Source organism: Salvelinus sp. IW2-2015, linkage group LG10 (genome assembly GCF_002910315.2).
Source record: "Salvelinus sp. IW2-2015 linkage group LG10, ASM291031v2, whole genome shotgun sequence".
NCBI lineage: Eukaryota > Metazoa > Chordata > Actinopteri > Salmoniformes > Salmonidae > Salvelinus > Salvelinus sp. IW2-2015.
This window is the reverse complement of record NC_036850.1, coordinates 7,206,957-7,230,511: the sequence shown is the minus strand read 5'-3', so window position 1 is coordinate 7,230,511 and position 23,555 is coordinate 7,206,957. Positions and strand designations below refer to the sequence as shown.

The window sequence follows — 23,555 nt, the reverse complement described above, 5'->3', positions numbered from 1 at the left end:
TTTTAAGTTAAAAATACCTATATCCCTATTATATATCAATGTGTGTCACTATACCTGACAGTTATTTTGCAGTAACCCATCTATATAGCACAAGGGGAAAATATTTGAACTTAATATATAAATGTGTAAACATGACTGTATAGCATTGTATTCATGAACCCTTCCCCGCAGAGTAGGATTATTTCAGAGTGAAAGATGTGGTGTTTGTTTATAACATGCTATATGGCATTTAGCTTTTCAGATATCAGCTGTTATCAGATGCCGTACATTTTATTTGACAAGGTCATGAGTTCAATGTGGACAAGTGCAGTCCATTCTTGAAAGATGAAATACAATACATTTACACAATCCTCGTCTGTAAAAGATACATCTTTTTGATTTTGTAAATGGGGACAATGTTACCTTCAACATTTATCATYTATTATCCCTTGGGCCAGGGACGGGGGCCTCGCCGGGCCAGGGGMTCAAGGTGGGAGGGGTCGAGGGCACGTTTTGACAGGGGTGGCCTAGGGGAACTCGGATCTGCCCTGTTTGTTTTGTTTGTTTGCATTTTTAGATATAGTTTTGTTTTTGATTTTCTTTTTTGTTTCTGTTGTACAGTACCAGTCAAAAGTTTGAACACACCTACTCATTCAAGAGTTTTTCTTTATTTTGACTATTTTCTACATTGTAGAATAATAGTGAACACATCAAAACTATGAAATAATACATATGGAATCATGTAGTWATGAAAAAAGTGTTATATAAATTGAAATATATTTTACGTTTGAGATTCTTCGAAGTAGCCACCTGTCGTGACTATACTTTCATTAATCTGATGACTGTTATTTATCTAATCAACTAACTATGTTTAWTTGTTACCCAATGAAATTAATAATTTAACAATTAACTCATTAGGATTTGGGGCACCACGAGAGAGGTTGTTTAAAGAGTTACTATCTCCCAAATTAAACTCTAAAGGTCTTTACCTATCACATCCATAAAACAGTCAACATATTAATCATAACCTGGTATCATATCATCATTCTGAACAGTTCTGACCTCCTGCATCTGCAAAACCCCCAGCCTTACTTACAGTATGATTCAGTACTACACAAATTGGTTTAATTATTTATYTATTAGCTAACTAAATGATAACACAGGATAAACATACACACTTAATACATTAGAAACAGGTCCCTAGCGGACTGACACAATATTGCGGCTTGTTATTACAGAGATCGGGAGGGCGAGAGAGAGAGAGAGAGGGACAGAGACATAATACTTTGGTACATTTAGAAACTACTCTTACAGTAATCATATACTTTGCACACAAACCACCACCCGTTTGGAGTAAAAAATCATGAATGTATTTACGTGTAAATGTTTTTGGTTCATCGTGTAGTCCTGAACAGAACTACAGAGTTGATTTCCCTTCCAGTCGCTCCTGAAACTGCCTCTTTGAAGATAGTCTAGCCAGCCATGTCGATGGTTCCCATTGGGTGATGAGAGTAGCGTACTACAGTGATTTGAGAAGAGTATTAGAATGGTCCCACTTAAGTTCACTTTTTCTAGATACTTTACTTAGGACAGCTAATCAGCCGTACCAGTGATTGTCCAGGAGGTGACATTATCGTCTCTACCTCGTATTGAGATTTCAGAGTTCAATGAGCTGCAKCTACACGCCTCTCTGGTCTGATATGTTAATTCTYAACCCCTCGTTTTATACAGTTCTTCAAAAGGGGCGGTTCGTCAGGCTGACACTCTCTGAYCTCACTCAAGGGGGCGGTGACTACTCACTTGTACAAAGTAATAGAAACAATTTCCTCATATAGTTTCTAAGATCACATCCCTCTCTTAACAAAAATACTTTAATTGTTTTTCATATTTCATACATAATGGAAACTTCATACATGTAGTGTATAGAGACCGTCATCAATTAAAATTCCAAGATATTTATATGCGGTTACAGTCTCAATCTCATTGCCCTGACAGGTAGTAATAGGTGAAAAGTTCAGAGATCTATTTAGTGTTTTCTAAAGCAAGAAATAGATATCTGAACCTTTCACCTATCAGTACCTGTCAGGGCAATGAGATTGAGATTGTAACCTCATGTAAATATCTTGGAATTTTAATTGATGACGGCCTCTCTTTTATATTGTATATTCAACAACTTACAAAAGAATTGAAGCTGAAGTTGAGATTTTACTTTAGGAATAAGGCCTGTTTTTCTTTTGAAGCTAGGAGGCGGCTAGTATCAGCCACATTTATGCCTTCACTAGACTTTGGGGATATTTTTGTAAATTAATGCTTCTGCTCAGTGTTTGAGATCAATTGACACCCTTTACCACGGTGCATTGAAATGTATTTTAAACTGCAAAACCCTTACGCGCCACTGCGCTTTATATACCAGGGTTGGCTGGCCTTCTCTAGTCACTTGTAGGCTCAGTCACTGGTATACTTTTATTTACAAAGCCATTTTGGGTTTACTACCATTTTATTTGGGCATTTTTATTGTTCAGAAATGTAGTGGGTACTCTCTTCGTTCGCAGGACTTTATCCTGCTAACTGTTCCAAATGTCCGAACTGAATTTGGTAAAAGGGCTTTTATGTACTCTGCACCATCGGCTTGGGACGCCTTACAAAATACTCTTAAACTGGAAGAACTCGATTGGTGTTTTTAAATCACTGATGAAGGATTTTGAGGCTGATTCCCTGACCTGTCAATGTTTTTAATTTGCTGTTTTATGATTTTGTTATACTCTTGTGAATTATATGGTTTTTACTAGATTACTTTTACTAGATTACTTTTTCATGTTGTCTGTCTGTAATTGTGTAATGACTTGGTGCTGCCTATCTTGGCCAGAGCGCTCTTGAAAAAGAGATTTCAAATCTCAATGAGCCCTTCCTTGTTAAATAAAGGTTCAAATTAAATTAATTAATTAATTAAATAATATACTTTTCAAGTTACAGTATTTCTTTTATAACATTTTTAATGACATCACAAAATAACAACCAAAATGTGTCGTGGGGGACAGCATCAGCTAGGGGAACAGGAACCACCGGCCTGAGAAGGGAGACATGAAACAATTGTGAGATATGATAGTGACTGGGCAAGTGTAACCTATACGTCACCTCGTTGACCCTCCGGAGAACCTTGAACGGCCCCGCAAACCAGGGGCTCAGTTTCTTGCAGGGCAGGCGGAGTGGGAGGTTCCTGGTAGAGAGCCAGACGCGATCCCCAGGGTGGAACACAGGGGTCTCACTGCGGTGGCCTGTTCCTTTTGACGATGGACCACTCATCAACCGCAGGAGCTTCGGTCTGGCCCGGGGTCCACGGCCGGCTGAAAACCCAGAACACACTGGAAGGGGGTCAACCCGGTGGAGGAGTGACGCAGCGAGTTCTGGGCGTACACTGCCCATGGAAGGAATCGTGCCCACTCACCCTGCCGGTCCTGGCAGTGACTCCTCAGGAACCTCCCTAGCTCCTGGTTCATCCTCTCCCCGTGCCCATTGGACTGAGGCCGGTACTCGGAAGTGAGGCTGAACGTGACCCCGAGCTTCTCCATGAAGACACTCCATACTCGTGATGTGAATTGGGGGCCACGGTCGGAGACTATGTCCTCCGGAAGGCCATGAAGCTGGAAGACCTGCTGGAAGAGTGTCTCAGTGACCTGGGGAGCAGTGGGGAGACCAGGAAGAGGGATTAAACGACATGACTTTGAAAATCTATCCACTATCACCAGAATGGTGGTGAAACAGTCAGAGGAGGGGAGATCGGTTATAAAGTCAATGGATAAATGAGACCAGGGTCGTTGAGGCACGGGAGCGGCAGGATCTTCCCTGCTGGTGCATTCCGGGGGGACTTGGTTTGGGCACATTCGGAACAGGAGTTGACATAACGAGTTACATCCTGCGCCAAGGTGGGCCACCAGTACTTCTCAGCGATGGAGTGGATAGTGCAAGAAATACCTGGATGTCTAGCGACGACAGCTGTGTGTGCCCAGGTCAGCAGCCGATCACTTATCCCTGTGGGAACGTAAATGCGCTCAGGAGGACAGTTCAGGGATGCGGGCTCCCTCTCTGACGCCTGGCGGATGTCCACATCTACGTCCCAGGCCACTGGACCTACGACTCGGGAGGATGAGATTATAGGTGCACTCTGGACAGGACCCTCTCCCGAATCGTAGATACGGRACAAGGCATCAGCCTTGATGTTCTTGGAACCTGGGCGATAGGTCAGTATGAAGTCGAACCTGGTGAAGAAAAGTTCCCACCTGGCTTGTTGCGGATTCAGTCTGCTCGCTGTCTGTATATACTCCAGGTTCCGATGGTCGGTGAGGATGACGAAAGGTTCCTTGGCACCCTCCAGCCAGTGTCTCCACTCCTCTAATGCCAACTTCACCACCAGGAGCTCACGATCGCCGACGTCGTAATTCCTCAGTTTCTTAGAGAAGAATGCACATGGATACAATTTGAATGGGTTACCCTGTCGTTGAGACAAAACTGCCCCCACGCTCACCTCTGACGCGTCCACCTCAACCACAAAGGAAAACGTGGGATCTGGGTGTTTAAGCAATGGGGTGGAGGCGAAACGTCCCTTGAGGAGACGAAAGGCCTTGTCGGCTGCTGGTCTCCACACCAACCTACGAGGCCCACCCTTGAGGAGAGAGGTGAGAGGGGCGGCGACGGAGCTGAAGTTCCTGATGAAGCCGTGTAGAAGTTGGCAAACCCCAAAAACCGTTGTAACCCTGATATCTAAAAAAAAGTGGGTATTGGGAACATTATGGTCATCCCTCAGAGTATCGAATGAGACGAATATGTTGTCAACAAATAGGTCACAAAAAACACCAGACCGTTCCTATGCCAGAACTGGAATGCCGTGTCAGTCTGTGACGCTGGGAAGATATGATTAGATGTTAATGGAGAGAAGTTGCTTGCTTATTTAAGGMTAAAGTGATTTCGGAATTGGGACCAGATTTTAAGGGAGTTCTTGACAATGGGATTCAAAACATGGGTGCCAAAGTTCATGGACAGTGGGGAGCACAGGAGCGAGACAGGAGAAGTTGGAAGGCTGTAGCTCCATGAGGGCCCAAGTTGAACCATCATTGTTTTAAAATGTAGAAACCCAATAAACACATTTAGATATATTTGCATGACTAGTATTAGTGTAAAAAATGTGGAAGGCCTGCGGGCTTAGGTCTCTTTAGATATACCTTTCTCATTCCTGTATTTGACTTATTCCAAATGAAGTTGGAAATGTAGCTGTACAGTTGTTTGAACATCGACTGTGGGAGAAAAATGGGAATCATTTGGAATAAGTACAAAAATCTAGGTAGTATAGTCATCTTAACAGAATTAATGCGACCTGCTGATGAAATGGGAAGACCACTTTATGAAATCCTGCTTAGTGCGCTCCAGGAGTGTTTTGAAGTTATGTTTAAACAGAGCCTTGAATGAGCATATGACATTTATACCCAAATAAGTAAAGACCTGATGCTCCACCTTAAGTGGGAAGTTGGCATACCCAGTTCCTTCTGCTAACTGATTAATGGGGAGGAGCACACTTTTTATTAGGTTTAACTTATAACCAGAGAATGACCCAAAACCTTGTAGCATGTCCAAGAGATTGGGTATAGACTCCACAGGGTTAGAAATGTATAAATGAAGAGTTGTGTCGCCCCTTAGTATTTCCTTAATCCTCTCCTCCACCCACAGGGCAATAGCAAGAGGCTCAATAGCCATATCAATTAGGAAAGGGGATAAACAGCAACACTGCCTGGCCCCCCTGTGAAGAGGGAAGTAGCTGGAGGTAACATTGTTGGTGCGAACGGAAGCCACTGGGAACGAGTACAAAATCTTAATCCAGGAAAGGAATGACGGGCCAAACCCAAGTCTCTCTAGTACTGTAAATGGATATTCCCACTCAACCCGGTCGAAAACCTTTTCAGCATCAAGAGAGATGACAACCTCTGGCTGTTGAGTTGAGTGGGCAGAATAAAGAACATTAAATAGCCAGCGCATATTATAGAAAGATTGCCTACCTGTCAGAGTTAATTATTATATTAGGCATCACTGTCTCTAAACGGCGTGAGAGGACCTTAGTGAGAATTTTAAAATTGCAGCACAGAAGGCTTGTCCTTTATAAGCAAAACCGAAATACTCGCCTGGGTAGGTGTCTGTGGCAGTTTCTGACTATAAAGGATTTCATTGTACATTGAGCTGAGGATAGGGGATAGTTTAGAAGAGAATGCTTTATAAAACTCAATAGGAAACCATCAGGCCCAGGAGCTTTACCGCTCTGCATGGACTGGGTTGCCAGAGTAGCTTCATTATCACTTATTGAGGCATCCATGATGGTTTGTTTATCTGAATTGAGACAGGGGATGTCCAGATTGTCTAGAAATGCATGCATACGAAATGTGTCAGGAAGACTACGAGTAAAGAGCAGAGTAGAATTGCTTAAATTGATTGTTGATTTGTTTGGTATTGGTAGACGTTAAATCAGCTGCAACACAGATTTCAGGTATGGTGCTGCTACCAGCGGATTGTGGAAGCTGATGAGATAACAACTTGTCAGCTTTCTCTCCATGTTCATAAAATGTCTGCCTCGACATAAACAGAAGCTGCTCCGTTTGTTTAGTGGAGAGATTGTCAAATTCTGATTGGTGTAGCAGTCTCTCTTTGTAGAGTTCAGGAGTCGGAGAAGAGGCACATCTGTTGTCCACATCTAGTGTGCTCTTTGTTGTCATACAACAAAGTATGAAATAATTTGGCCCCTTAGATATTCTTTTAACGACTTCCACATAGTAGAGTAAAACACGTCAGGGGTGTAGTTGATCTGTAAAAATACATCAATATGAGTTGATATGTCTTTTTTTAACGCACCACAGGATAGTAGTAGTGGGTCAAGTTGCCACGCTCGTTGTGACAGAGTACTGTCCAGAAAGCGGATATCTAGCTAGAGTCTGAGATAATGATGCTGTGATATTGACTATTAGTTACAAAAGGAAGAATGATATTGTCCAGCAGGAAAAAGTCAATCTTACAGTATGAGCAGTGGACTGGAGAAAAAAAAAGAGTAATGTTTAGGGAATGCTCCTCCTACATGGATCAGACAAATTATAAGATTCTAGAAATTAGTTGATTACTGCACCTGATTTAGAAATTACATTGTTGGGCTTCGGTCTGGATCTGTCTAGACTTGGATGCAATACACAATTGAAATCTCTGCCCAGTATCAAGTGATGAGAGTTAAGGTCAGGAAGTGTTGCAATGGGTCAGAGAAAAATTTAGCGTCATCCCAATTAGGACCATAGAGGTTAGCCAGAATAACATGTGTGCTAAACAATTTCCCTGTCACTATAATATATCTGCCATTAGTATCTGAAATAACTTTGGAGGAGACAAACGGGGTGCCTTTTCTGATAAGGATGGCTGCCCCTCTGGCCTTAGCACCAAAGTTGGAGTGAAATATATGGTCTACCCATCCTGTCTTTAGTTAATCATGGTCGCTGGACCGGAGGTGGGTCTCTTGGAGAAAAACAATGTCCGGACTTAGACTTAAGATGAGCCAACACTCGGCTACGCTTGGCCATATGGTTAATTCCTTTTAAGTTGCAGCTGATAAAACAAGTGGAGCCGAGAGTATGTGAATTATGCATAGCTATAGTAATTAGAAATTAATGTTGGTACGATCACATGGCCAGTGTGCTGAAAGGTCAGAGTAATAAAATATAAAGAAAAGAACAACAAAATACTCAGAAAAAAACCTTGGACTACTATGCTGGCCTTCCCCCTGTTGGAAGGATGCATCTACCTCTCCTAGACTAGAGCAAAATACTACCATGTTAAACCGAACCTCAGCAGTACTCTATCCAGGGCAAACATAATCAAGTTTACACATAGGGAAGGGATTCAGGAGGGGACCACCTCAGTTCTCTAATGTATCTTATGCAATATGCATATTTGAAGGATAGTCAAACAATATATAAAAAAGGCGGTATATGTTCCCCCCACCAACCCCATCCCATTGGGATGACTTAAGAAAAAAATATAGATATCGAAAATATTTAAATAATAAGTAAATAGGAAAACAAACCCAGTATAATTCAACATTTGTATAAATGTAACCCTCGGTTGAACATCCTAACAACCCAGAACACCGAAAAATGATTGGCAAACGCTTGGTGATTAATACCCGTCCTGCACTGCTCGCTCAGCTATACAACCTGCCTCCACTAAGCACCAAGCATGACCAACCAGTCAAATAGTAAAGAATAATACACATGTTCCTTTGGGAGTATGTTTTAAACATGCTCACAGTATGTTATTAGAGTATCCTATTAAGGCATGGAAAGAGAGCTCAGTGGCTAGCCTTAGGTAGCAACTAGGCTAATTAGTACTGCACCACCTAGAACTGAGGCTGTACAGCCGCAGCTAGTTGGTAAAAGCAAATTGTTCCATGTACTGTAAATAAAATACTATTCAATCTATATTGTCGTTGTGAGAACATTTCACCCTATACATATCATCATTGTTCATAACGTTAAGTTACTGGAAGTATAATTGTCCTTTTTTGGCAGCAGGGTGGAGGCACGTTTCTAATCAAGATGAGTTCACTAGTTGGTCCTTTGTCGCGTTAGCATGGTTAGCGCAGGGGCAGATTATGGGCCTACAATAGCTAGTTAGTTGTATGTCACCTGTCCTCTGGTGGATGTAGGTGCTTGACGATGTATTCTTTGGCCCTGGTTGGGTCTAAGAATGTCTTCTGCTCGCAGGAGGGAGTAGTGATCTTCAGTACAGTTGGGTAAAGAATGCCGAACTTGGTGCACAGACAGCGGTGCAGGAGCCCCCTCACCTCGTTGAAGGCTGACCTTTTCTTCATGGCTGCCGCCGTGTAGTTTGGGTAAATACAAATATTCTGGCCGCCGTAGGTGATGGGAGCCGCTCGCCATGCCTTACGGAAGACATCCTCCTTCTCCTGAAGGTAGTGGAATTTAACTACGATGGGTCTGGGCAGCTCCCCATTCTTTGGTGCAGACTGTAGGCTTCTGTGCGCACGGTCAAGGGTGGGGGCGTAATTGAGGTCTAGAATTTCCTGGAGCAATTTAGCTATGGACAGGGTAGGCCGCAATCCGCCTCCGGTCTCACGGCCCTCTCTCACGACAAAAATGCGACCCCCGCGCTGTCTGTTCTCGAGGTCTTTGACCTTGGAAGTTAGTTTGACGACATCTGATGAAAGCCAGGTGACTTGCTCTTCCATTGTCACCACTTTGTCGGAGAAAGTATTTAAGCCACCTTCCGGGAAATTCAGACGGGTGTCATGTTTCGCCAAGTCGTCTTTAACCGATTCGATCTTTGTGTTTAACTCAGTGGCGAGAATGGCTATTTGTGCGGAGAGGTCAGTGGATAGTGACACCTTAGCCAGGACAGTCTGTTCAGACTTAATGATAGCCGCCATTACCTTGGCTAAGTCGGGGGGATCAGAGTCAGTCCAGTGAGCCTGAGGCTTTAGTAGAGGCCTGCTCTTTTGTGACTCATGGCCGTGGTTGTTTCGACATTTTACAATGAAAAGGCCAAATATTACAGAAAACCTTGCCATATTTGTAAATTAGGATTGATTCCAAATTAAATGTTACAAAATTAACACAGTAGGGGAGGTGTTGGCCAAGTATTAATAGTAAATTGTTCGCTCTGGACAGGAGCACCGAGAAAACGCGTCTTCACATGTTGCTGCTCACCAACGCTCCCGTGCGTCGCAACATTTGTATTTGAGTCTATAGTCAAAGCCCGTGGGCTTGTTTCTTGATCGAGCAGGCCCTGGATAGGGTTTCGAGTGAGAGTGGGGGTAATTTGATCGTTTACGTCCTCACTAATGGTGTTAATTTCGGCGGAGCTGTTCTCCTGCAAATCCACGCCTAGTCATGGTGTCTTAGCTTTTTCCTCTTTGTCAAATTTTTGCCGCTTTTGTACTTCTCTTAGCAGAGCTTCTAGAGAGTATTGGTCTACGTTTTGATCATTATTGAACCTGTTGTTATCCTTTGTTACTCTTGTGCCCTGACCCTTTGTGTGGGTTGGGAGCAGGTACGTAGCGATCAACTTGATTGTAGCGGTAGTCGTTTCGCTGGCAACGTTCTTTATAGTTATTTTGACCATGGTGGTTATTGGTTCGACAGAAACACTTGTTTGAATGGTAATCACTCTTTCATTCCTGTTTCAGTGAGTAGACCAAAGTAAGCTGAACGAAGCCTATGATAGTATGTTTGTGGGAGTTCATTCTGAGCTTGTTTGATAGTGTTAGCCAGCGAGCTGTCGTGTTTGCAGCACGTGTTGCTGTTGTAGACAGATGAACCTCATCAAATGTTTATTCGATGTTCGCTTCAACAGGTAAAGCCTGTCAGTACCCGTAGCATTGGCGTAGCCATCAGAGGCGTCCTCTATATTTGCTAAGAGCGTCTCAGTGTCGTTTGGCTTCCCTGGAACGGGGTCAAAAGTGCAGAGGTTTTTGAAGATGTTGTCAAGGCGTTCCGCGCCAGAGAGGGTTGGCTTCATCCTGTGGGAGATTTTGGACCAAAAGGCCAAGAGAAGAAACCAAGCTTTGGCTTTGTTGGCAAGATAGCTCCATATTACTCTGTACCAAATGGCCAAGAGGAAAAGACTGAGGGACACCTGAGAGAGGTAAAGTCAGAAACCTTCTGTCGTCTTCACTCCTTTGTGTACCGAACTCCGGTTGCGAGCTTGGTTGCTTTCTTGGGTAGTCACGCTTTACCATTTGGAATTCCTCCAGATGGTACCTAAGGGTGGTATTCTGCTGCATAGCAGAGTCCACTTGGGCGCTTAGAGTACTTATTTTAGACACTGGCTCTGTTCAGTCTCATTCTTATCTGTTATGGTTTGCAGGTAGAGGTCTTGAGTGCGGAGCGAAAGATTCAATGATAAGATTTCTTCCGCTTGAATAGAGATCATTTTTTTCATCTTGCTCACCTGGGTTCTCTCATCAATCACTTGGTCAGAGACTTCCATGAGTTCCACTGTTTTGTCATCCAACTTGGTCATTGTGTTCATTAACTGATCGTCTTTGGTCTGCAGCATTTGGACTAGAACATTTTTGCTTTGAGTGTTGTTCATCAAAACTGCATGCATGTTATCAAGTTGAGCGTCCCTGTTTGCGGATAAGTCGTCAGATTTATCTAGTTTTGCATGGACTTCATCGTATTTATTTTTGGCTAAATCGAGTTGTTAATGTAGAAGACGATTTTGTTCCTGTGGAAGAAGATTTTGTTCAAGAGTTTGTGCTCGTTCGTCGTCATACGTTTTTGCCATTTCTTTTAATTTTTCCGTTCTCAAACGCAGGTCCTCGGTTAGCAGTATTTTTTTCCCGTCTTTTGTCATTCGTTTCCCGGTTCTCTCCACCTGTCCCTATATGTCAACCGTTTCTTGCTCGTGCTTCTGCTGTGCACTGTGGTACAGGACCGATGTCAATCTCTGCTGGCGGCCATATATCAGGGCTATACTGGAGAGAACCTTTACAATGCCTGCGCCTGAAGGTTTATTCTGGAGGGCGTCTGTCGCAATTTCTGCACGTTTTTTTCTTCTTATGGTATAGTTTGGGTTTATATCGCTGCTGAGATCAGCGATCAATCTTTCTATGGGTGAGGGTTCATTAATTAGCGGGAGAATGGGGGCCACCCCCTCTGATAGCTTGCTCATTATTATTTTAATTTTTAAAAATGTTTTATTTAAAGTTTAGGTTTTGAGTCGTTGGAAGCTGCAAAAACGATCAAAAAATGTAAAACACCTACCCACTCAAGGGTTTTTCTTTATTTATACAATTTTCTACATTGTAGAATAATAGTGAAGATATCAAAACTATGAAATAAAACATGGAATCATGTAGTAACCAAATTAGTGTTAAACAAATCAACATTTATTTTACATTTGAGATTCTTCAAATATCCACCCTTTGCCTTGATGACAGCTTTGCACACTCTTGACATTCTCTCAACCAGCTTCACCTGGAATGCTTTTCCAACGGTCTTGAAGGAGTTCCCACATATGCTGAGCACTTGTTGGCTGCTTCTCCTTCACTCTGCGTTCCCGACTCATCCCAAACCATCTCAATTTGGTTATAGTTTCTAAGATCACATCCATCTCTTAACCTTTTCATACATACCAACAAACTTGTGTGATCATTCTACAGTGGTCCCTGTAGCGTACGCTCAAACCGGTCTGATTAGAACGCTTATTTAGAACGTCCAGTTTCGATTGACGCAACAATCAGCATTTGAGCTGGCCACACTGTTTTTTCACAGAAACATTTTGCACAAACACAGTCCTTATTTGACCAGAATTTGACCAGTTTTGGATGCAATGTTCAGACATTCACAGTAGCTACAGCATAACACAATCATCCAAACCAGAAAATGTAGACTACATTTGTCCTAGTGCTAAATGAGGATAGATTGAGGTTACACAAGCGGTCATATTTTTATAACACTCGGTTGACAGAAACTACAATATGAATTAGCTAATAGCAATTACTATTTATAATTAATCACATCACGGGGTGAGCTCACCATTGATAGAAATGATTGAGTAAAACACTTTCTAGAAATCGAAAGTAATCCGACGATGTGCGAGCCCCCATGTTTGTTTTTTCGCATCAACTAAAGATAATTTGAGGAGACAAGATTAGTTTTGTCTATAGTATGCATGTTGAAGAGGGTGTGTTGTCTACCATTTTTCACATCACATCTTTCACTTCCGGAAGTTTACTTGAAAACTGAGTGAACCCTCCCTCACCTCATTTTGTTATAGCAGCTTTGGTCCGACAGACGTTTACGTGAAACCCAGAATTCATTGTATGTCAACAAACATGGCTCCACACATAGCTGGAATTAGCTTAGCTCATCATAATCAGTGCAACCTTCAAAAAAGTATGTTMCACACATAATATGTGTCCATTACAATCTATGTAAGAATCAGAATGCATGATTTGTCACCAGKACTTGAAAACGTGAATAAAACAGTAAATTAATAAATAATTACCACATCAAACATTTTGTGATAGTGATGTATTGATATAAGTGGCGCGTGCCGGCAGTAAATCACGTAACCTCTCACTCCCACTCTGAGACATTCAGTGTTGTTGTTTATGTAAGTAGATAGTGAGATAAGCTGTAGCATTACTAATGTCTCTCAAAAGGAGACAACTCACAACTGGGGAAATTCCAGAGATTTTTATAAATTCTGACAATGAGTCTGAGTATGAAAGTCAGGAATCAGATTCTGATAGTGACAGTGAGGAACTGCCCTCAACCTTGTAGCCATTGAGAACCCTAAATCTGAGGACCCCTTGTCCACTGACAAAGTCCCAGGTCCTTTTGAAGATGCTGGTGGTGATGAAGGCAGACTGACAGTGGATGCAGTACAGGAGTTCTGTGGTAGCTGGAAGGCCGCCAGCCATTTCACCCCTCCTGGCCCTGCTGTTTGCTTTGATGAGTCCCAGTCTGGAGTGCAAAGCCCCTTTCCATTCCCCCTGAGGCAGTGCTTCAAGCTGTTTCTGACAGAGAAGCTGTTGGGAGACATAGTAGAGGAGACCAATTGCTATGCCTTGGAGCTACAGGAGAAGAGAGAGCCAGGTGTGAGGGGRAAACTCACTAAATGGGTGACAACCACAACTAGTGAAATATATACCTTCCTGGTGACAGTCCTTCTCATGGAAATAGTAAAGAAGAACTCCCTAAGATAATACTGGAGCACAGATCCTATGTTTGTAACTCCCGTCTTTGCCAACCTCTTTTCGAAAGACCGCTTCCTAGTTCTGCTGCGATGCCTGCATTTTGTCAACAATGCTAATGCCAACCTAAATGACCCGTATGACCCGTTACACAAAATAGCAAATGTTCTTATCAGCCTGACATCAGCATTTGGTCGGGTCTTTGTGCAATAGAAGGACCTATGCATTGATGAGTCCCTGATGTTATGGAAGGGTCAGCTGGCGTTCCATCAATATATTCCCTCCAAAAGGCACAGGTTTGGGGTCAAGTTCTTTGTCATGTGCGACGTGAAGACAGGATTTGTCCAGGACATAGTCTACATATCATACAAAAGCTGTCCTCAATCTTCCACTCGAAAGATGTCCACTTCCAGTTATGATATTGACAATACTGTTTGTGTGTGTGGTTTCTGAAAGTACAGAGTAAAGAGGAATTATTACTAATTAGAATACAATATCAGGATATAGCAATAAAACAATATTACAAAGAAGCAACATAATAACACTGCTATAAAAATAACATATTGCATTGACAAAATCACAAATATGAGTTATAACAGTAAGAATCTGCTCCACAAGGGCAGGGCAGGGCAGAACAGAGCTATGCTAAATAGGCTGAATGAAAACAAACCATGGTCATAAGGCCAGGGTAGCTTCAAAATACAACCCAAAGCTAATACTTCTCTGACGCAATTAGCATTGTTTTACAGAGCTAATAGAAGAATGTAGCTAGTTGGATAAGCACGATTAAATATAACACCATAAAGGTTATATGAAATTAATAACGTTACCTCGTGTGTCCGCGGTTATAAGGATTACACACAAATATATTATACTCCATACATACAGTGAGCTACAGTAGAAACGACATAACACGACATACAGAAACTATTATAACGTAATAAGGCACTTACTTTGATATGAACGCACACATTTCCAAATGTATTATCATGTAGTAATGAAAACAACAATGAATGTGATGCGGGCACCAGATGGAAAATGTGAACACGTGTGTGCAGGTCCTGTTTTGACTGGAGACGCGCAAATTTCTGTAGACTTGATTTGCAGAAACATTTGGTGCTTAGGGAAGTTTATTCGGGTCAGTAATGCCCAAAAAGTTATCGTCCGCAAAGGTGAAATGGCCTACTTTTATGTGAATTAATAAGGAGGCGGAACACACCTCAATTCAAACTGTTGTTAGAAAATAAAGACTTGTTCGAAAATAATTTGAAATTGACAAGTTGAAACAATCTATAAATAAAAACAGGCAGCGTGCCTTAGTTTGAGAGCAGCGGGAATTAACTGTCCTGTTGCGTAACAATCACATTTTTGAATAGTGAGCGCATTCTGACATCACATGCATAAAAGAGATATTAGAGATATTTGGAACTCCAGTATGAAAAGGTCAACAAAAACACTTTCATAATTTGTCATATTTCATACACAACGGGGCGGATGTAGACTTCGTACATGTAGTGTGTATACTTTTCAAGTTAGAGTATTTCCTTTATAATTTTTTTATGACATCACAAAATAACAACCGAAATTACATTATTATTCTTTCGATCGCCTCTGACCATTCCCCACATTCTATGTTAGAAATATTGTTACAGTATTTGCTTTAGAACGTGTTAGAGTTTCGGGCGGGAAATGTCTGTGAAAACAAAGGCACATTCCTGTGTGATTTTGGAGAGGGAGATAGCTGAAAGTTCTTATCCCTGATTTTACAATAGGGTGTGAACTGTCAACCCTCCACCAGCTCCCTTCTCCCCTTCTGTAGGTGAGAGGGTCTGGCCGAAGTCATCCACTGAAAAGCTGATCCGACCCATCTGGTTCCTCACAGTACAGTCATTACACACCCTTTGCCTTGATGACAGCTTTGCACACTCTTGGCATTCTCTCAACCAGCTTCATGAGGTAGTCACCTGGAATGCATTTCAATTAACAGGTGTGCCTTGTTAAAAGTTAATATGTGGGATTCCTTTCCTTCTTAATGCGAGCCAATCAGTTGTGTTGACAAGGTAGGGTTGGTATGCAGAAGATATCCCTCTCTGGTAAAAGACCAAGTCCATATTATGGCAAGAACAGCTCAAATAAGCAAAGAGAAACGACAGTCCATCATTACTTTAAGACATGAAGGTCAGTCAATCCAGAAAATCTCAAGAACTTTGAAAGTTTCTTCAAGTGCAGCCACAAGAACCATCAAGTGCTATGATGAAACTAGCTTTCATGAGGACTGCCACAGGAAAGGAAGACCCAGAGTTACCTCTGCTGCAGAGGATACGCTGATTAGAGTTACCAGGCTCAGAAATTGCATCGCAAATAAATGCTTCACAGAGTTCAAGTAACAGACACATCACAACATCAACTGTTCAGAGGAGACTGCATGAATCAGGCCTTCGTGATCAGACTGCTGCAAAGAAACCACTACTAAAGGACACCAATAAGAAGAAGAGACTTGCTTTGGCCAAGAAACACGAGCAATGGACATTAGACCAGTGGAAATCTGTCCTTTGGCCTGATGAGTCCAAATTTGAGATTTTTGGTTCCAACCGCCGTGTCTTTGTGAGACGCCGAGTAGGTGAACGGATGATCTCCGCATGTGTGGTTCCCACCGTGAAGCATGGAGGAGGAGGTGTGACGGTGTGGGGGTGCTTTGCTGGTGACACTGTCTGTGATTTATTTAGAATTCAAGGCACACTTACCCAGCATGGCTACCACAGCATTCTGCAGCGATACGCCATCCGATCTGGTTTGCGCTTAGTGGGGCTATCATTTGTTTTTCACCAGGACAATGACCCAACCTTCTTCCAGGCTGTGTAAGGGCTATTTTACCAAGAAGGAGAGTGATGGAGTGCTGCAACAGATGACCTGGCCTTCACAATCACCCGACCTCAACCCAATTGAGATGGTTTGGGATGAGTTGGACCGTAGAGTGAAGAAAAAGTAGCCAACAAGTAGTCAGCATATGTGGGAACTCCTTCAAGATTGTTGGAAAAGCATTCCAGTTTAATCTGGTTGAGAGAATGCTAAGAGTGTGCAAAGCTGTCATCAAGGCTAAGGGTGGCTACTTTGAAGAATCTAAAATTGAAAATATATTTTGGTTAACACTTTTTTGGTTACTACATGACTCCATATATGTTATGTCATTTACATTTAAGTCATTTAGCAGACGCTCTTATCCAGAGCGACTTACAAATTGGAAAGTTCATACATATTCATCCTGGTCCCCCCGTGGGGAATGAACCCACAACCCTGGCGTTGCAAGCGCCATGCTCTACCAACTGAGCCACACAGGACCACATGTGATCATGTCATAGTTTTAATGTCTTCACTATTATTCTACAAAAGAGTCAAAATAAAGAAAAACCCTTGAATGAGTAGGTGTGTCCAAACTTTTGACTGGCACTATATATATATATATTTTTTTTAAACGTTCCATTTAATTTAAAGCCTTACTTTAATTTGCTGCCAAATCTAATTTCACACGAACATTTCACACTAACAAATAATGTATTCAAGGACAATGAAGCAAAAATGTTTTTAGGTCACAGGCGAAGACAAACACCAGAGTCACTTTGTTACCATATGAGTCGTACTGTGAGTCGTACTGTCAAGTAGCATATAATTGATTTGGTCACTGGTCTTCAGGTACAGTATGTCTTCATGAGTTGGATTAGGACAGTGTTATGAGAAAGTCTAACGTAATGTGTTGCAGGGTGCAAAGTTTATTTTGTCATCTTTTGAGGGGCAGCATTTAATCTGTACAAAATTATTAAATTCCCACTCCTTGAAGAAGGCCGTAGCAGAGATGTGGTTGAGTGCACTGATTTATCACGGTGGAGGGGATTTGACTGTCCACAAGGCTTAAGCTATTGCAATTTAAAAGATAAACAAATGTACACACAACAAACTCTCACAGGCTAGAATGACACATGCCTTCTCCTCATGATCTGCCAACATGTCTCCATTAAAACTATAATCCCCCTCTCTCTCTTCTCAGCCCTTGAACTCCCTCAAGTCAGATGAGGCAGCCTCAGGCCCAAAACAGGGGCCTACATTCCAGGATGGCCAGCGGCGGGTGGACTATGTTCTCACATATCATATCCAGAAACCCCAGAGTTTTCGTCGCAAGACATCCCACTTCGGGGATTACCGCATCCTCAGGAGCCTGCGCCGCAGTCTGAGCATGATGAGAGGTCGGGACACGCCACCACCCAAAGAAGACCCTGAGGTTGCTGCCCACAAGCATCGGCTTGACTACCATGAGGATGACAAGCGCTTCCGCCAGACTGAGTTTGAGGATAACCTTCGAGAGATGGGCCTGGAGCTAGAGAAGGATGAGGGGGTGAGTTAGTGGCCTTGGACTGTGTGTTTTCCCCACACGTTTGAAAACCTCAACAGTAGAACATCTCAAGGTCTTTTTGGAATAACCTAGCAATTAGACTGCCTAACCTAAAATGATACCAAAAATGTTGAGCAACCTATTTTGTAGTAGACTCTGGCGTAATATTCAAGCCCTGGTGTGGTTGTGCATTTAGACTAGATGCTTGCTTGTAGCTGCATTCTTTCACATCTTGGCAATCAATGTTCAGATATTGTCTTTGAGGTCATGTTGTTCCATTGAATGCGACTTAATTCTCCATTCCTCCTTATATTGACTGGTTGACATTTGTCCATCTAGTGTTCATGTAGCGATTGTATCATGTATCTTCTTCATACTGGAACAAAGCACATTGAACTTCCTCTTGCGTTGAGGGTTTACTGTGATCAGATATGATTTTTCAAATCTACAATTGACCTGCATTCGTCACATTATTGATCTTTATCAAATGAACAGCTTTCATCAAATATAGATCTGATAAGAAAGGGCAGCGTGTGCAATAGATTTTCTCTACAATGGGAGTAATTATTTTCAGCCTTACAAGCAAAAGAAGGCCTAATGTCATAGGTTATTATATACACTCTAGAGTGGCTATTGACCTATTAATCATTACTCATTTATCATAAATTGTTACATTGATCAAGACCCAAGATAAATTGTCTGCGGACCAAACACTTTAAAGACTCACCCTATCCCCTCAGTCCTTAAATTAAGTGAACACTTCTGATTACGTATCATGACGTCTGACGAGTATACACTTGCAGGGCAAGGGGCAAGGGAGGAAGGAATGATTTTTAAATGGACCACCCTTGGCCGGAAATTCATCACTTGTTCATCCCGTGATGATTGTGTTTTCAGCCACCGGTAGCTTGTGGGTACTTTATATGGGCTACAGTCAATTATGAGTGCATGTCTACCTACACTTGAAGTCGGAAGTTTACATACACCTTAGCCAAATACATTTAAACTCACTTTTTCACAATTCCTGACATTTAATCCTAGTACAAATTCCCTGTTTTAGGTCAGTTAGTATCACCACTTTATTTTAAGAATGTGAAATAATAGTAGAGAGAATGATTTATTTCAGCTTTTATTTCTTTCATCACATTCCCAGTGGGTCAGAAGTTTATATACACTCAATTAGTATTTTGTAGCATTGCCTTTAAATTGTTTAACTTGGGTCAAACGATTTGGGTATCCTTCCACAAGCTTCCCATAATAAGTTGGGTGAATTTTGGCCCATTCCTCCTGACAGAGCTGGTGTAACTGAGTCAGGTTTGTATGCCTCCTTGCTCGCACACACTTTTTCAGTTCTGCCCACAAATTTTCTATAGGATTGAGGTCAGGGCTTTTGATAGCCACTCCAATACCTTTTCCTGCCTCATGATGCCATCTATTTTGTGAAGTGCACCAGTCCCTCCTGCAGCAAAGCACCCCCACAACATTATACTGCCACCCCCGTGCTTCACGGTTGGGATGGTGTTCTTTGGCTTCAAAGCCTCCCCCTTTTTCCTCCAAACATAACGATGGTCATTATGGCCAAACCGTTCTATTTTTGTTTCATCAGACCAGAGGACATTTCTCCAAAAAGTATGATCTTTGTCCGCATGTGCAGTTGAAAACTGTAGTCTGGCTTTTTTATGGTGGTTTTGGAGCAGTGGCTTCTTCCTTGCTGTGTCGATATAGGACTCGTTTTACTGTGGATATTGATACTTTTGTACCTGTTTTCTCCAGCATCTTCACAAGGTCTTTTGCTGTTGTTCTGGGATTGATTTGCACTTATCGCACCAAAGTACGTTCATCTCTAGGAGACAGAACGCGTCTCCTTCCTGAGATGTATGACGGCTGCGTGGTCCCATGGTGTTTATACTTGCGTACTATTGTTTGTACAGATGAACGTGGTACCTTCAGGCGTTTGGAAATTGCTCCCAAGGATGAACCAGAGTTGTGGAGGTCTACAAAAAAATTCTTTAGGTCTTGGCTGATTTCTTTAGATTTTTCCATGATGTCAAGCTAAGAGGCACTGAGTTTGAAAGTAAGCCGTGAAATACATCCATAGGTACACCTCCAATTGACTCGAATTATGTCAATTAGCATATCAGAAGCTTCTAAAGCCATGACATAATTTTCGTGAATTTTCCAAGCTGTTTAAAGGCACAGTCAACTTAGTGTATGTAAACTTCTGACCCACTGAAATTGTGATACAGTGAATTATAAGTGAAATAAACTGTCTGTAAACAATTGTAGGAAAAATGACTTGGGTCATGCACAAAGTAGATGTCCTAACTGACTTACCAAAACTATAGTTTGTTAACAAGAAATTTGTGGAGTGGTTGAAAAACGAGTTTTAATGACTCCAACCTAAGTGTATGTAAACTTCCGACTTCAACTGTATATTAAATAATTGATTATTAATATACGCCTACTGAATGATGGCTAGTAAATTAATTAGCTAACTAACTAGCTAGCCTGCCTAGATGGAACTTCCAAAAGATATTTAAAAAAAGCCATATTTACCTTTTATTAGACGTGTTTTTGCCATCATGTGCATTAGTAACACAATTTCTAACTTATTTGCTTTTGTTTTTACTTACACTTGTATGTTGACTTCTCCATTGAGTTTTCGCTGACTTTTCTTAGCGGATGTACAATCATTGAATTATGGTATCACAAGGTATGACCCAGGTGCAGACAGTGAAGAAAAGTGATGAAAACAAAAGTTTATTCCTTGAACAGGGGCAGGCAAACGACAGGTCAAGGCAGGCATGGGTCAATAATCCAGAGAGTGTGTAACGTACAGGACAGCAGGCGGGCTCAGGGTCAGGGCAGGCAGAACGGTCAGATCCGGGAAACTAGACAACAGGAGCAGGAAAACAGGCAGGAGCAGGGAAAACAAAACGCTGGTAGGTTCTACGAACAAAACGAACTGGCAACAGACAAACAGAGAACACAGGTATAAATACACAGGGGATAATGGGGAAGATGGGCGAAACAGATCAGGGCGTGACATATGGGGAGTTTCAGGCCCCGGAGTGAACATAATTGTACACTCGCAAAGCCTACTAAAAACGAGGGCTGAGGGGCTTACGTTGCAAACTTCCCTTGCTTGGCTAATCATTTGACCCACCCTCCAAGATGGCAACGGGGATTCCCCAAAGAGCACAAGGCGATGGTAAGTGGACGAGGGTGTATCTTTTATGTGTTTGGACCGCAGCCATTGTGTCTCCCATTCAGATTGAAATACCTACAGTATACAGCATAAAACATATTTGGGATTTAAAAACCATGGGAAACTTCCCTGTATGAAAGAGTAATGGTAAGGCCTAGTTCGTAACCACTCCATTTTGCAAACCAGTACAGAAATCACTTAAGTAAAGATTTGACATGTGTTTACTGTTCTATCTTTTATCGTTGATATGTGTTTTGTAATGTCTGTTACGTGACATTTTGCAGAAAAATGGTAGGAGGCATGTGGTTCTGTGGGAGTTGGGTTCCCATTGCATGCATGAAGAGGTCTCTTACCATTTAGTGATTGTTGCTCACATGGGAGAAGATTTGTTTTGAGTGATATTAAGGCAAATTCAAAAGGATTTCATACTTATTGACAACATCTGTATGCTTTGTTGAGTAAGTCGGAACAACCCTCCCCGTTTTATTTTATTAATTTACTTTGTCCATGAATGAGGGTTGTTTGTGGATAATCGAACCAAAGCCCCAAAATAGAATTGGCAGGATCTGTTCTGCTTGATATTGCTGTGAAAAGTGTAGTCTGCCACAGTGTTCTCAACAGACAGGGCCAGGACCCTGAAGTGGGCTGGGAGGTGTGAGGATGTAGGTCAGGAGCATATGAGAGGGACTTACATAACCACTGTTGTTTTTGATAGAGGAGATTGTGGAGAGAGAACTTTTATCCGGAATATATTAGACTATGAGACATGGTTTTCTATTCAAGTGGATACAGCCTTTGGCTGACTCAAACCAACAACAATCCTTGCTATTGTAGCATTGCGACTTTTTTTTCAGTTACAATGCTGCAGTATCATTGCTGTGCTTTACCTTGGAGAGACTGATTAGTCCTTAAAGATGTGACAGTAGCTTCATTCTAGGGACACATATATCACGCAGATAAAACAGGGGAAACTTATTTCATCACACATTAAAATATCAATGAAAGCCTTTTGCCTTATTATTATTATTTTATTCAACATCACGTTCTCTGTTTTCCAGAACAAAATCCCAGGAATTGGCTTCCTGAAGATCCATGCTCCCTGGAATGTGCTCTGTCGGGAAGCAGAATTCATGAAGCTCAAGATGCCCACCAAAAAGGTATGGCCTGCCTTTAGATGGATCACTGTAGATCACTGGTCAGTTTCTATGGGAAGGCAGCTCCCGCTCAGGCCAGTCAAAGTTCTTCCCTCTCTTAGCACCCCAATGCTCGAACAGGCTTCCCCCTAAAGTCAGGACAGCAGAGTCCCTGCACAACTTCTGAAATGTCTAAAACCCTATCTTTTTTAAAAGAGTACCTTAAATAACTCTCACAGCGCCCCGGCGCTACCCTCCCCAACCCTCTCCCCCCAAAAAATAAAAAATGGACTTGTCTTTTTCTACTCGCACTGACGTTGCTGATAAACACATTGTTGAGGGAACATGTCCTTGATACGATTGTGATGGCTTGTTGTCTCACCTAGCTATCATAAGATGAAGGCACTAATTGTAAGTCGCTCTGGATAAGAGGGTCTGTGAAATTACAAAATTGTTCAAACAAACAAGAATAATGTAACTGATAGCCTTTCATGCACTCATTTCTCAACGTGTTTTCTTCCTGTTTTCCCTTTCCCTTCAGGTGTACGAGGTCAATCAGGGAAGTAATGTGGTGGAGAGGATCAATCTGTTCATCCGCAAAGTGACTGCACCACTTCATCCTAAAGTGGAGCCGAATAGAGCCCAAAATGTGAAGCATCTTTCCCACCCGTTCTCCCGGGAAAAGCAGCACCTGTGAGTATAGTAGTAGCACTGAGACCTGTGGCATTGGTTCAGGGGTTTAGTCTCATCATTGAACATTAAGTGCATTCTGACAAGTGATCAACGATGCAGAGCTCAAAGGTTAATGGGTGTACTCCCAGTTCTATGCATGTGAGAAATTCAAAGTGGCTTGAAATGTTTATTGCAATCGGAAAGAAATGTATTTTCAATGCAAGACATGGGTACAATGCCACAGTATAGCTATTTAAATCATTACAGCACTGGTTGTGGCGTTATTGACACTAGAACCGCTAAAGCAGTCATTTTGACTGCTCATAAGTTTTAAAACAATTATTACGCTGCCATTTTTTCAGTTTTGCCCGCCTCCGTCCTTGACTTTTCCTAAATAGTTATAACCAGTTTTATGAGGACATGCCATTTAAAAATATA

At 42.0% G+C, this 23,555-nt stretch overlaps 1 protein-coding gene across 3 annotated transcripts in view; it reads left to right on the top strand.

The window, feature by feature from the left end:
- Positions 1–23,555, top strand: part of LOC111969232 (anoctamin-1) — a 54,126-nt gene that overhangs the window by 6,168 nt on the left and 24,403 nt on the right. For all 3 annotated transcript variants that reach the window (XM_070445351.1, XM_070445352.1, XM_023995240.2), the window contains exons 3-5: positions 17,763–18,107; positions 22,371–22,469; positions 22,987–23,138. In XM_070445351.1, the coding sequence (XP_070301452.1) occupies positions 17,763–18,107; positions 22,371–22,469; positions 22,987–23,138 (596 nt within the window). The remainder of the gene's footprint in view (positions 1–17,762; positions 18,108–22,370; positions 22,470–22,986; positions 23,139–23,555) is intronic.